At 38.5% G+C, this 15,845-nt stretch overlaps 1 protein-coding gene across 4 annotated transcripts in view; it reads left to right on the top strand.

The window, feature by feature from the left end:
• Nucleotides 1–14,880, top strand: part of WFS1 (wolframin ER transmembrane glycoprotein) — a 34,349-nt gene extending 19,469 nt beyond the window's left edge. For all 4 annotated transcript variants that reach the window (XM_065837372.2, XM_065837370.2, XM_071808561.1 and 1 more), the window contains 6 exons: nt 1,156–1,238; nt 4,951–5,095; nt 5,942–6,112; nt 6,769–6,849; nt 10,389–10,534; nt 12,182–14,880. In XM_065837372.2, coding sequence (XP_065693444.1) covers nt 1,156–1,238; nt 4,951–5,095; nt 5,942–6,112; nt 6,769–6,849; nt 10,389–10,534; nt 12,182–13,990 — 2,435 coding nt within the window. In that variant the 3' untranslated portion in view covers nt 13,991–14,880. The remainder of the gene's footprint in view (nt 1–1,155; nt 1,239–4,950; nt 5,096–5,941; nt 6,113–6,768; nt 6,850–10,388; nt 10,535–12,181) is intronic.
• Nucleotides 14,881–15,845: the final 965 nt, after the last annotated feature.

Genomic DNA, 15,845 nt, shown 5'->3' with positions numbered 1-15,845 from the left:
ATTTAACTTATTTTTCATCCATCAAGTAGCCTGCAGCATGACATTATTTACAAACACTGGATGTCTTATGATTGACTGGTGAAGCAATATGATGCTTTTGAATAAGAAAATTGAAAAAAAAGTCCGTGTGTTTACAATAGATATGAAAGGAGGTGCGAGTGAGGTTTACAAAGTATAATCATTGTTAGTTTCTCTGTGCTCCAATCACTAAGGAGCTGAGCTTTCAAATATACTGCACATATTTTAAAGGCTGGTTAATTTTTCAAAGCTCTTGAAAAGATTTCGCTACTAAACAAAGAGGCTGGCAGGTGAAAGGCTGAAGTGCTATCAACAATAAAAATAGGAATAGTACAAAAGCTGATCCATGCTACATGTTTCACATGTGCTTATATTTATCGTAAGGAATACTCCTCTATTGAGAAATGGATCCTTTGGAAGTAGGGTCCAGCGTAGGGCAACAAAGATGATTAAGGGAGTGGAGCATCTCCCTTATGAAGAAAGGCTGAGGGAGCTGGGGCTCTTTAGTTTGGAGAAGAGGAGACTGAGGGGTGACCTTATTAATGTTTATAAATATATAAAGGGTGAGTGCCACGAGGATGGAGTGAGGCTCTTCTCAGTGGCAAACAATGATAGGACAAGGGGCAATGGGATCAAGCTGGAACACAAGAGGTTCCACTTAAATTTGAGAAAGAACTTCTTCTCAGTGAGGGTAACAGACACTGGAACAGGCTACCCAGGGAGGTTGTGGAGTCTCCTTCCCTGGAGACATTCAAAGCCCGCCTGGACACATTCCTGTGCGACCTCACCTAGGCGTTCCTGCTCCAGCAGGGGCATTGGACTAGATGATCTTTTGAGGTCCCTTCCAATCCCAAACATACTGTGATACTGTGATACTGTGATAGATGAGAAACTGTAAGCTGTATGTGTCGTCCTGTGACAGGTACCACATAACAAGCAATGGTAAATATGCTGAAGTACAACACTGAGAGGGAGTGTAAATACTGTAATGAGTTAATTTCCACTGTACTTGCTAAACAGTCATGTTGGATTTTTTTAGATATAATCCTTTAATTCTTCAACCACATATAGCAATGATTTAGAAAATACTGTCAAACATTGCTAGTAAACAATTTTCTTTACCAAATTAATTTATAGAGGGCATGAAGGAAGACCCTGAAGTGCTCTTTGAGGAACTGCTTGAGAGGGCCAAAGCTGGAGAACCAAAAGCGCAGACTGAGGTAATTTTACATGTTCTTTGACCAGTCTTGTTTGATCTTAATTCCAAATATAGCAGTGCTTGCTGTAGAGCTATTATACTATCTCTTTAGTTGAACTGTATCTGTTTTGCACTTAAACTGTTCAAAGAAAGGTGATGCCAGATGGTTTTTCTGCCTTGAGAAGTGCTGTTTGCTTGGGCGTGTTACTGGTTTCAGGTCAGACTCTTGAGTAAGGCTTTGGGCTTTGGCATTCCATTGTCTGGCATACTGGTCTAGTATAAATAGCTTAATATTGTTTAGAAGGGTTTTAATTTGTGTTTAACTTGGTTGGTGTTTTACTTGAGCATTCTTTCCCAGCTTCAGTTTTGATGGCAAAAGGGCGGGGTTATGGTCTCCTACATGGTGGTTTGGGTTGTTCCCCATGGATGACCACTCTGTTTGCAAAAAGAAAAAAGGTGAGAGTGGGAAAGAAATCCTTTTAAAGCTGGTAAAAAAAAAATATATGGCAATACCAGGCTGGCTACCGGGCTGGCTTCCCACTCTATCTCAATTTGTTTGAGGGGCAGAGTGTCCTTGAAGTTGTAACCGGAGACAGTAATAAATTCCTCAACCTTGAAACAGCTGGTGGCTTTGCAGAGGATAAAGCTTTAGCCTTGAGGGAATCACTCCTATAAAATCCACATTTTGGCTCTATTCCTCCACACAAAAGAAAGCAAACTCCAGAAACGTGCTTTCAGGACATAACTTCCAGTTGACTAAGAAATACCTAGTGTAATCTAAGCCTATGATGTGTGCATATATATGTATATAAATAATAATTTCTTATCCTTCTCAATTCATTCCAACTTCACTCCCTTCCTTTAGCTCTTTAACTGTGAACACTTTCTATTCCCACGCTATAATAGAATTATTGTTGTGGAGAGATCCAGCCTACAATTTTGCTTCAGTATGCACTCAGGATGAATTGACTGCCTGAAAAAGAACCCCCAAATACAGTCTTTTCTATGCTATCAAATTACTTGTGACTTTTGGAGAGGGAATTAACTCTTAGTTTTACAACTGTGAAAAAAAGAAAATTATTCTCTATTGTTGCATATGTCGCTTTAGAATCAGTTAGGAAAAAAATCTATTTCTTACCTCTATAGGAGAATGAATGACAATCTGAGACAGCAGTGTTATGCTGCTTGCTAATAATTGTGAAGTAAAACACAAGAAATCACTCAGTTCAATGGCTTGTAGTTACTAGTCTGAGTTTATTCAAAAATAACCCTGCAATGACTGTGGAAATAAATGCACTCTGAGTGGCTGTCAACCTGTATTACTGTAGCTTTATGTAGTTTCTTTATTGAGGAATAACTGTACAGTAGTTACGTAAATGAGACACCCACAGCTGGAATTCTGTCACGGAGAGGAGGCAACTCTGTGTCCCTAACCAGAGGATCTCTGCAGGGGAACTGCTCCAGGTAACCGCCTCGCTTAGCAAAGCCCACAGGTGAGAGCAGCCTTTGGAGAAGTTCAGCATGAACATCTGTGTTAAGTCGTCACCAGCTATGATTTCACATCATAGTTTTAGCTCATGGGAGAGAGAATCCCAGACTGCTAAAATGACAAATCTGAGGCTAATACCTTGTCCTGTCAGTTCTTCCTTCTTTGATTGCCGCAAGCCAGAGCTTTGCAGCAATCTTCAGGTGGTTCATGCAGGAGCTTTGCTATAACAGGGAGAGGTGGCTGTTACATGAGGCTTGTTCGGAGGGAGCGGATAGACCTTCCAGTAGTATCTCCTGTTTGTTATGAGACTTGGAGATGTTTGGGTTTTTGTTTTTAGGGGTTTTTTTTGGCTACCAAAACTTGTAACATATACAAAGGCTTGTAATTTCATAATCAAAATAAAGGGAAAATATTTTCTGGTTGCTCAGATTTTGAGGGTGGGTTCTGTATGTATTTTTGGAGGGGTAGATGATTAAATCTTAATGCTGAACTTAAAACAACAAAAACAACCACCACCAAAAACAAACAAGCAAAACAACAAACAACAAAAACAAATGCCAAACAATTAAAAACAAACCACAGGCATGCCAAAAACCGCTTATATCATAAAACAGGTGTTGTGCTGTCATTTTGCTTGTGCAGTTGCCTTGTGCAGTATGACTCATTCTAAACTCTGCAATATGAGGTGCTATGTCCAAGAGAGCCTTATAAACTTAAGAGCTGCATCAGTAAGTGCTTCTACGCTTGAAGCTTTGCTCAAAATCTCAAACAGCTGTTCTTGTCAGAGGGTGTTATTTTCCATGTAACTTGTTCAAGCAATTCCTTTTTGAAATAAATAGCTGAAGGTACATCTGCAGTTAGGGTGATGAACTACCAGGCAATTGCTGAAATCTTTCATTTTTCTTCCATCTCATATACTCTCTTCTTGGTTTGTCACTGTACCTGTGCACTGCCTGTTGGACTCTGGCATGACTGTAATCAATGTTTAGTTCTGACTTGGATTATTTAAGCCTTTTTTTTTGTTATTTTTGTATGGTTTTGGACAGCTTTGCTGTGGGTGCTATGGGTTTAATCACTATGATGTCAACCCAATAACTATCTATGTAGTAGTTGTTGGAGCACTCACTCAGGTGTATGAAACCAGTTGAAAGGCTGCAGACTTAACCTTTACTGGAAGAAAAAGATCTTTTTGATATATCACTGTGTTTAATCTACATGGGAATAATGTGAATTATTAACCTTTCAAAGGTATTTCTTTAGTCGCCTTTAGTGGTCATACCAAAGGCAAAGTTTCAGAGAAACTGTTGAGCAGGTTTTTTTCAGCGGGTAACACTGTGGACTCATGGAACTGTACTCTTAAGGTATTGTATTAATTACTCCTAGAACGTAACTGAATTAACAGAAGGGAGAGAAGGAGTGCAGTGAGCCAAGCAAAAGCATTTCCCAGATTCTCCAGGTGTGCAGATAAAATGTCCAGTAGCTTTGGCCACTTTCTGCCATTTAATGTTTTGTTGACTTGTGGTATGATAAGCAGAAGTGTTTCATGCTATTGCATAAGTATATTTACTAGTGTATTATATATTTAATTTTTATAGAAGGAAGAAAAAAGGTGGTGTTTTTTTCTTATCTGTAAAACAGTAATAGGCAACTACTTGATAATTTATGTGATCCTGAATATGAGAGTTTTTTACAGGCTATTTCACTGAATTTCCTGGATGCTTAAGCAGTATTATTCTGTTCACTAACTAATAATGAGTTACCTTTGACCTTCAGTGGCTGAACTGCTGTGGGTCAGGGATTTCATTGCTGAAGCCTCCTTCCACATCGAGGCCCTTTGTCAATAACTTCATCTGAATTTCTGAATGTCACTGGGCACCAGGTTATTACGCTTAATTTTTGTGTTTCTAAAATGTCACTAGCAGTGTTGTCTGACCATTCCTGTAGGAGGAAAATAATTCAAGAAATCTTTTAACACTGGCAGCTTTACCTGATCCTGCTGGACACCCAAAGACTCACGGCAATTAATTCATTGACCTGGCTAAATGTGTCGTGATCCGTTCTTGCTTCCAGTTCTAGAGACTGATCTTTCCCTGCAGAAGATCAACTTACAGCTATGTTCTTTAGTGCTATGAGCAACTGTTTTGACCTTTTGTTATTCTAGCTGAGTTCCAGGGAGTGGCAGGCAAGAAACAGAGACAGGGTATATTTCAGTAATTGAAGGAATTCTGTTCCCTACTTGTTCTAGGTGGGGAAACACTTCTTAAGATTAGCAGAAGAGGAGGATGAGGAACTTAACAACTGTAGTGCAGTTGACTGGTTCATCCTTGCTGCTAAGCAAGGACGAAGAGAAGCCGTCAAACTGTTGCGTAGATGCCTGGCAGACAGAAGAGGTATGGGTTCCCTTGGGACTTTTTGCTTGCACTTCCCACTTGATCTGAAATAATGCTGTATTCATTTTAACACTGAAAAGAGGGGTTAAAATATGATAGGAATGTTAATGGCAAAATTATGTGAGTAGTTGCTGACAGTCTGTTCAGATAGATAATTTTAAAAGCATTGATTACTGATACTGCTCATAAAAGCATTTATATTAATTATTTTCCTGAATTCCTTCATGGAATTCATGCTTGTTTTTCCCCTTCCCACCTTTCCTCGAAGCTTCTTTTCTTTGACCGTGAAGGTCATACATAACCACACACCACCTACATATCCACTGTTGTTTCATTCTTTTGCCCCTCTCCGACCTCTAGCCTAATTAGTCTTTTTCACTATCTCCTCCCACTTTAAGATTCACATCTTCCTTCATTCTATTTCTCACACTTGGAATGGTCTCCTATCGTCTGCCAACTGTCTGAACTCTGATTTATAGGGAAAAAACAAACAAACAAACAAACCTTTTAAACTTTTTGTTAAATTCTTTCTGCCTTTTATATGTCGCCCACGCATATCTGCACCACCTTTTACCTGAACTGCTGTACTTAAAAATTTGAAGCAAGACATAACAATACTGCATGTCTTGCACAGTCTTTGAAGTACAGTTTAAGTTTTAGCCAAGCAATTAGATTTTTATAAGTAATGGGCACAGAAGGGCATTCGAGTAATTTACTTAGGTAGTCAAGATGTGAATGAAACTTGAGAAGTTTCAGACTCAACTGAGAAAAATAAATTGTGGGCAAATCTGTCATTTCTGCTTGGATGTGGGATAATAGTTTGTAATGTATTTTTCTTTTCTTGAGGCATCACTTCTGAGAATGAGCAAGAAGTGAAAAAGTTGTCATCTGAGACTGACTTGGAGAGAGCTGTGAGGAAAGCTGCCTTAGTCATGTACTGGAAATTAAACCCAAAAAAGAAGAAGCAGTTAGCAGTTTCTGAACTGCTGGAAAATGTTGGGCAAGTTGACAATGAAGGTTTGTTTATGAACTGATTTATGGTATTAATAAAATACAGACTTAAAGGCACGAGGTAACAGTAAAATTGTATGATCTACCTAAGAAAAAGTGTTCATGACTCCATCTCTCTTTTAATAGCTGTGTTCTCTGGACCAGTAAAATTAGGTCACAACAGCCTGACAACTCTTGGTCTAGGTTGTGATTCAGTTCAGCTCTCATTCGAGTGACCAAATATTAAAAATATCTTGATTCGACACTCACTATCCTTGGAAAATAAATCTTTCATGGTTTTGCTGTGTTTGATATTTTTTTTTCCTTTGCAGTCATTCTGATTATGTTTTACTAGATATTTCAATTTACAAACTCAGTCTTCAAGACATCTCGTTCACTCTGCCCTTACAACGGTATATGTTAGCTATACCAATGCTGTTCCCTATTCTAAAACAGTAATAGGAATATAGAGAGCTATATAGCCACTTCTTACCTGTTTATATGTATGTTTTTCTTTTCCTGAATTTGAGGAAATTGAGATTTTTCTGAAATTCAGAAATTTCAGATTCTGATTCAGAAATTCAATCAGCTCCAGATATTGTCGCTTGAAGAGTGTTCTGGTTATTGTTTGATCACTTTAACTGACTGCTTTGACTTTCCATAAACTTCTGTTACTGAACCAGATGGTGAGAAGCAACCTGGCCCTGTCCCCAAATCGGTGCAGAAGCAGAGACGAATGCTGGAGCGATTAGTGAGCAGTGAATGTGAGTGCATGCTCCTGCTTTCCACCTTTACCTGTGGTTTTGGTTTCTGTGATGTTTTTCTAAGCAATTTCGTGCTGCCACAGTAAGAATGTATAGTAAGTTTTCATTGTTATAAACTGCTAGTGCTAGTTTATTATATGTACCATGTAAATCCATGTGTGAACTCACAGAAGGCATCACCATTACAGTCAACTTGTCAGTGATTAGTATACTAAGAGGAGTTTGCATGTCATTTGTTATTTTTATATTCTTGCCCTTTCATCACTTACAAGTCTGTTTTTAGTTCTAAACTATAGTAAGCTTTCTGATTACAATAAGATAATTAATTATGCAACCATTTAATGCCAGCCAGTCCCCCATTCTATTCGCCTTGCTTCTGTTTGCCATTCCCTTATAATTAATGTTTGTCTTTTCATATTTGTTCAAGAATTGATTTAGGAAGGATGCATCAAGATATTTCTTTCATAACTTAGGAGGAGATTCGTTCATGTAGTGGGGAGAATTAACTCACACAGGGTCAGATTTGTAGACCAAATCTTTGAGTTTTGTGAGGTATGGTGGAGTGACGGGTTCTCACTAGCCTTGCATACCTAAGAAATGCTTCTATGCTGTTGGGCCTTCAGGAGGAAAGTCAAACTGTAAAATTAAGAAAATGAATTAGAAACAATGCAGCCTGTGTAGTTTTTCAAGAATCTTACCTATCATAAGCTTTGATTAGTCATTGTCAGGAAAATCTCACATTCTTGAAACACAGTAAGTCATATGGGGCATTTGACTAGATGACCTTTAAAGGTCCCTTTCAACCCAAATCCCAAATTATTCTATGAATCTATGATATTAAATACTTCTAGATCAGTTCTTGAAGAGCACTTTTAAATGTCGCAAACCACATCACTTACTAATACGTCTATGGTTGAGATTATGTTTAACTGAAGTGTCATATGTGGATTAGTGAGCCACATCTGGGGGTTTGCACTTTAAATTCCTTGAAATATTAGATTTACATTTCATTAGGCCAGTTTGGCCTTCAAGGATTGTGTTCACTACATGGGTCACTTCTGAAACTAACATTCCTAAGAAGAGTGGAGTGTTCAGTTTTACATTGACTTTCAAAGAAGTAAAAGAGGAAGAGGGACGTGTGCCTGTGTACAGGACTGAGGGAGTAGGTGATAGAGAAATAGTATTTTGGAGACCAGGCTTCTGGTCTTATCAAAACTTCTATGAGAGCAGGTCAGCTGCTCTTGTTACTTGTCAGCCACTTCTGGGAAGCTGGGAGTAGTCCTTCAAGGATATCACTATTATGGTTCATTGTCTGGTCATCACAAGGCAGATCTGTTGGGGTGCATTGGATCTGTGTTTCATTGGTGCTTACTGGATGACACTGGTGTCCTTTCCATCCCTCAGCTGAACTGGCACATGCTGATAGAGCGTGAGCGCAAAGCAAGTAATTTTGTTCTGGATTATTCAGTAATTCAAAGAATGTCAGACAAGGAACTGGCAAATTTTTTTAAGGCCTAAATGGCAGATAAAATAACAGGAGAGTAAATGAACCTATATGTAAGTGTAGGCAGAAATTGATGTGCATATTTTTCTTTTTCTACGGCAGATGGGGGAGGCAGGGGAATTTGTCATAACCAAATTGAAGAAAAAAATCTATGAATAATAAAGTAGAATCTACAACATACGCTTTTTATATCAATTTAAGAGACACTTGGGTGACAAAATACTAATAACGTTTAAAAACGAGAAGTTTTCATCAAACACTTACAGTGGGAGTTAAGCTGTTACCTCTTCTCCAGAGAGCTTTTATCTTTTCACAGATGAGTAAGACAGCTGTTACTCTCCAGCGTTTACTTCTCTAATCTACTGAGTTTCTACATCTATCTTGCCAGCCAGAGGTTCTTCCTTTGGTTTTAATATATTGCCAATACTTGGGAGGTAATTTCTAAGCTAGATTTGTGTTTGCAGAGATCTGATCTGGGCTGTCCTTAATGGGGGTTTAAACAGAAGATTAAAGCTGACATTTTCCATGGACGGTTGTTGTGCGCCTGAGAGTATACATGTCATTCCATTTGATAGGCCATCTATACATAGTAAGTTAATGATTCCTTCCGTCTCAGGATGTCCCTTGGTCCTGTAAAAGTGCCATTAAGGAATTTTTGTGAGGTTCTAACCGTGTTTCCTTGCTGATGCCACGCCAAAAAAAAACTGTGTTACCAGTGTATATTTTTTCCCAATAGGACAATACATTTAGATGACACATTTGTTATCAGGCTTGATCTGAACCACACCAAGACAGCTAAGGAGTCTCACTAATTTTTTTTGTGCAAGTGTTGTCACCTCATAGTCTGTGAATTATAAGAACAGTTAGCAAAAATAAATCTTGTTTCTTGGGAGGCAAGCCAGATGGTATTTTGTGGGACATACAGGTTCGTGGGGGGGTGGAGGCTGGGGGGGGAGTAAAAAGACGAAGGAAAAGGCAACATCCATGTTGTAAGATTACAGCAAAAGACAGATTGTAAGCTGAACTCTTTCAACACCCCTCTTCCTGTAGCAAGTATCTTGACAAGAACCCTTTCTTTTGTTCTGTATCTACAGTGTTTTCAATATCAAATACTGCTATATTTATTTATAATTTATATATAACTTCTACAAATGTAGCATTTTTTAAAATAAAAATTAATAGTCTAAAACCCAATAATCCTCTGATTTTAAATTTACTGGAGCAGTTCAGTTTTCTTTCTCTTTAAAATCTCACACTAGTATTAAGCAGGTCAGCTTTCATATATTTGTATCAGCTGACTAGCTAAACTTAATGTGTAGGAGGTGTGTTACAGATTTTTGTCATTCAAAACTCTTTCATATCTACAGCGATGTCATTTGCTTTAGTGTATGGAAAAATTTGCTGTTAATCGTCCTTTACAAACGACATCAAGCTTGTCTACCATGGAAACTAGCTAATCTATGCTAACGTAAGGAACTGGCTGTGAGAAGAGTTTGAAGCAGTGTATAAATCATCTTCTGTCTTGCAGCACCCCTAGAGTTTTCAGAAGTAACCTCTTGCCTCCTTTCTGCTCACAGGAGTGGATAAGAATCTTCCACAGCAGAGTGATAAATTTTGTCTCTGTGTACAACTGAGCAAAGTATATTTTGTTGCTGGCTTTCTGTTTTAGGTCACAGTTGCTATAGTTTGGGGAAGGCCCTTTGTATAGTCACACAGCGTGTTAAATCAATACATTGTAAGTAATCTGTGTTTAGTCTTGTAGATATGAATAACTGGGCATTTTTCATAATTATATGTCTGAACTCGGAAAAATGACTGTTAAATGCCAAATCAATATTGCTGGCACAAGCAGCTTGTTGTTTCAGCACAGGTCACAGAACAAGTTGCAATGTAAGCCTGTGTTATCACTAGTTCAGTTCTTGAAGCCCAGAGTAGATCTTCTTTAATATCAGGAAAGCACATTAATATTCCGGCTCATAACCAGTACAGTTTTGTAGTGATGCTATTAACTCAAAGTCTTCATTTTATCTTTTAGCTAAAAAATTTATTGCTTTGGATGACTTTGTTGAAATTACAAAGAAGTATGCAAAGGGAATCATCCCATCTAACCTGATTGTGCAGGAGGAGGAAGATGATGAATTGGCAGGGAAGACTCCTGAAGAGTTACCCCTGCGGCTGAAGGTAAAAAGGAAATACTGAACAGATTATGTAGAAGGCCTTTTAACTTACACATTTCAGACAAGACAGAGATGACGTACACTTCATTATTAAAGCTGATGTTTAGTTTATATAGGTCAGTATGAGAATCATTGCTATAATTTTTTTTTATTTGACTTCATATATGTTTACAGTTTCACATATATGAGTTGTATTTAAGAGAAAGGGATCATGGTTTTCTCTGGAAGAAGGCAATCTACCTTTATTACATCTCAGTGAGGATGTAAATGTTCCTATCATAACTACAATATTTTTATTATAGATGTTATTAAATGCTTCATATCTTTCTTGTTTAAACAAGAGCAGGCAGGTGGGAAAAATTATCCATAGCCTTTAGGTGCGAAAAGGTTGTAATGGTAGAACTTGTTAGTGGTTTGCTATACTGATAATTCTGTAGGTAGTGAAAAAAGAAGGGAAAATTAAGGTGCATGTATTCTTTACTGATATAAATTTTGAGCAAGGTAGGGGATCTCTAGCTGCTGACAGATTTTGCTGTAATTGTTGTCATTTTGTTGTCCATTATCATATGGTAGAGGTGAAAAAAGGGGAAGGGGATGAGACGTATCTCTTTCCAGTCTTCTGAATAACTAATATTCTGAAAGAGATGCATTTATGAAGAACAGGAACACCTACTAAATATGCTAATGAATATGCTTATGCCCAAGTCATCATGTGTGTTGTTCCAGTTCATCACGATGCATATACTTGAAGCATTCTTGACCTTTCCCTTGAACTAATTAATACAAAAGCATAAATTCCAGGAAAACAGAAAAAACTATGGTTTTATGGGAAAAGGAGGATTGTTTGCAGCATCTAATGTGCAGATGCAATATTTGAATATGTGTTTGAAAAATCTTGTACCTTTGTCTTGATCCTATGTAAAGCTTGTGGTTGGTCATAGGGAGAGGATTTGATCCAGCAGTGCCTTTGTTCGGTGGCTGTGTTGGAAACTGCCACGTAACATAGGTAGAACTCTAAGGTCCTGGACAGTCACTGTTGTGGAGTTAAAAGAATCCCTAAACACATAGCAACTGTAGTTAAAGATATTCCTGCTGCTTTGAAACCAGATTTTGACAGCTGCATCCCCAGATGCCTTAAAGGTAAACCAAAACTGTAAAGACTTCCTGTAAGTGCGTATGAGTCATATGCACTACTTCCTGTAGTCTATATGCAGTTCAGAATGTATGTATAATCCTTGCAGAACACTGGTAGATTCAAGTGCTTTAAAGCTGCAGTAGCTGCAGTAGTCACAGCTCAAGCGATGACTTAAGACAGTACAGGACTCCAGCCATGTAGTTTATCTTCAGTATGAAGTTAGCAGAGCAGAATATTTGACTGGGAAGCCATTTAATTATATGTGTCAAAGGTAATGAAATACATGTTTCCTGAAATCAAAATCGCCTCTGAGCTTCGTCTGACTGAATTAATCAAAATAGAGGTAATAATATCAGACAAAGTAATCTCATTTTATTGGCAACATTTGTCTGAAATATAAATCTTTCCATCTCAGCTGAGGTTAGGCGACTGACTGCTACTACTTCAGCTAAGAATATCTGTGATATAAGGATACGAAACTGCTCATAAGTAAAATGCTTCTTTCTCTCTTTCCAGGTTGTAAAATATCCACTTCATGCCATTATGGAAATTAAAGAATACCTTATAGATATTGCATCAAAGGCAGGAATGCATTGGCTGTCTACCATTGTTCCAACACACCATATCAATGCTCTCATCTTTTTCTTCATCATCAGTAATCTGACAATTGATTTTTTTGCCTTCATTATTCCATTAGTTATATTCTATTTGTCCTTCATTTCTATGGTGATTTGCACACTGAAAGTTTTTCAGGACAGTAAGGCTTGGGAAAACTTCCGCGCTTTGACTGACTTACTGCTTCGTTTTGAACCAAACCTAGATGTTGAGCAAGCTGAGGTGAACTTTGGATGGAATCACTTAGAGCCATATATTTATTTTTTACTCTCAGTATTCTTTGTCATTTTTAGTTTTCCTATAGCAAGCAAAGACTGTATACCATGCTCAGAGTTAGCTACCATCTCAGTTTTCTTCACAGTGACAAGTTACATGAGTTTAAGCACATGTGCAGAACCTTACACACGAAGAGCATTAATGACCGAGATAGCAGCAGGTTGCTTATCCCTCTTGCAGGTATTACCTGGGAATTTTGGCTACTTGAAATTCCTGGGTAAAACCTTCTTTACTGTTCCTGTAGGCCATTTCTTTGTGATAAATGTAAGCATCCCATGCCTTCTGTTCTTGTACTTGTTCTATCTTTTCTTTAGAATGGCACAACTACGGAACTTTAAAGGCACCTACTGCTACCTGGTCCCATATCTGGTCTGCTTTATGTGGTGTGAGCTCTCTGTGGTCATTCTGCGGGAGTCCTCCGGCATTGGGCTCGTTCGTGCATCAATCGGTTATTTTCTCTTTCTCTTTGCGCTCCCAGTACTGGGTGTGGGCATTGCACTGATGTGTCTTATCCATTTCATTAAGTGGTTTGTGTCTCTGGAGCTCATGAAAATTGTAGTGACTCTGGTTTTGTGTACTGTTCCTTTGCTCTTCCGATGGTGGACAAAAGTTAACGTCTCTGTAGTTGACGTGGTTAAATCCCTCACTCGAAGCTCAATCGTGAAACTCATTCTGGTGTGGATTACAGCTGTAGTGTTGTTCTGTTGGTTCTATGTGTATCGGTCAGAGGGAATGAAAGTTTACAACTCCACCTTGACGTGGAATCAGTACGCTTTCCTCTGCGGACCCCGGTCGTGGAAGGAGACTAACATGGCACGTACTCAGATTTTATGTAGTCACCTGGAAGGACACAGAGTGACGTGGACTGGGCGGTTCAAGTATGTGCGTGTTACGGAAATCGACAACAGTGCAGAATCTGCAATAAACATGCTTCCACTTTTTATTGGTGATTGGATGAGATGTTTGTATGGCGAATCCTACCCTCTTTGTGACCCCAAAAATGTCACCTTGGAGGAGGAAGAATTGTGTCGTCTGAAGTATTTGACAAAGCATAACTGCCACATGAAAATGTTTGATCGGTACAAATTTGAAATAACTGTGGGCATGCCTTTCAGTAGCAAAAATGGAACCAAGTCTATAGAGGAGGATGATATAACCAAAGATATTGTGCTGAAGGCAAGCAATGAGTTTAAAAAAGTGTTGTTGAACTTGAGGCAAGGAAGTATAATTGAATTCAGCACAATTCTGGAGGGTCGTCTTGGCAGTAAATGGCCTGTCTTTGAACTGAAAGCAATCACTTGCTTGAATTGCATGTCTAAACTCTTACCTGCAGGGAGGCATGTGAAAATAGAGCATGACTGGAGGAGCACAGTGCATAAAGCCATTAAATTCGCTTTTGATTTTTTCTTTTTCCCATTCCTGTCAGCTGCATAATGAGCTCTCGTATTGGTTCGGTGGTATCTTCAGTGTACACTGCATTTACACTACCAAAGGTCTGGCCTCTTAAAAGGGAAGAAAAGGAAAAAAAACAGCTTGCTGTAGCAATGCTCAAAATGTATGCTAATGTAGAGCATTGGTTGAGTTTTGTAAGTGTACACAATATATCCTGACTTTAAACCCTGTATGACTGAAGTATTATATACCAGTTTAATAGTATAAATGAATGCAGGGGATTGCTGCTGACTAATTGCATGGAGACTATTTTGTCCAAAATGGGTATGTATTTGCCTGTGGTACAACACTAGATGCATTCACTGGCTCAATGTTGAAAGCACTTTACTCTTTAAATATTCACAACGTGCCCATTTGTATTTTCACAGGTATGATTTAGAATAGGTAGCTGACAACAGCTTATGTTGCATATATTGCTAGTATTTATTTGGTGTTTTCTAGAAAAAAGTGATCTTATAGTCAGTACCTGGTGGTGATATCTGCGTACAGAAGTTATTGTTTCAGTATTTGTCCAGAAGATAGTGACTTCAATTTTTTTTGAAAGGGCACACCATTTCACACCCCAGCAAGGCTGTAAAAAGTCCTTAAGTGTCCATTTTGCATTAAATATTGTGTACAAAATATGCTATTTGTTCTGATTGGTTATGATAATTACACATATGACATTAAGGTATAATTCCTGCTGGTGTTTGGAGGATGAACACCAGAGAGTGAGGCTGGTATTGAAATGGTGCCAGTAACATACAAGCCAAAGCAACTGAAAATAGTACCTAAAAGTCTACAGTGGAAACTGAAATAGTACATTTGTTTAATGATTTGTATTGTGCAAATAAACATAAAATACAAACTTGAATTAAATGGGTACAACATTTGTTCGTTGTGCTTTGATTTTGTGAGCAGTTGTTTATGTTGTGCTAATAACAGCTTTCACTGCAAAACACCGTGTAGAACATTTAAAATTTTGGGGTGTGAGATACTTGTAGTATTACTTCACATTATTTCAAGCTAGCAATGAAATTGGAGTACGCCGGCTGAAGTTCTTGTAGCTCAAAAATCTAGACATGGCCCTTACCCCTGCTTTCATTGTGACTTACTCCTTTTTTAACCATTGCATGACTGTATTTCACAGATGCATCATGCTGTTCATATTTCCCTCACTACATTTCCATTGATGGTGCATTAGACCCTATTTGCCTTTGCGTATCAGTCCTCACTGGAGAACTGGGGCAGGGGGGAGTGTTATCAGTGAAAACTCTTAATACGGAAAGGTTGGGGAATCTTGGGGAAAATGAGGCACGTGGCTGCGCTCCAGCTGTGATCGCCCTCTTAAACATCGCCCTGGGCTGCAGTTGGGAAGGAGCCAAAGGCACCTCCAGACGAGCTGCCAGTTCTGCGGTGGTGAGCCAAGCCCAACGTTACAGAGCAGAAGCCTCCACCATCCAAAGCCATCTGGTCATGTTTGAGCCCATCAGAAAATCTATGAGGTAGGATCATGTCTTCCAGGTGCTTTCTAGTTTGGAAAACTGTCAACCATGTCTCTGTTTCCAACTGAGGAAAAGAAATGGGGTAAGGTAGCAGGTAAATGCAAATTTTGACATGTTTTTGCTTACCTGGTCCCATTTTGGCTGGAAATAAGCCAAACTTAGCCTTTTCACCTCTTGTTAGAACATCCATAGGCTCTTTTCAAATACTTGGACATTCTTCCTGGCTCTGAAATGTAAGCACAAAAGGTACAGATTTTTATTTTCGTTATGTACCTCTAACTGTGAAAGAAACTTCTGTTTGTATGTTTGTCAGGAGAAAAAAAAGGCAACAGTCTTGGTATTCAAATCTAATG

Source organism: Patagioenas fasciata, chromosome 4, assembly GCF_037038585.1.
Source record: "Patagioenas fasciata isolate bPatFas1 chromosome 4, bPatFas1.hap1, whole genome shotgun sequence".
Taxonomy (NCBI): domain Eukaryota; kingdom Metazoa; phylum Chordata; class Aves; order Columbiformes; family Columbidae; genus Patagioenas; species Patagioenas fasciata.
Note: the sequence above shows the minus strand (reverse complement) of the source record. Positions and strands in the feature narration are given on the sequence as shown.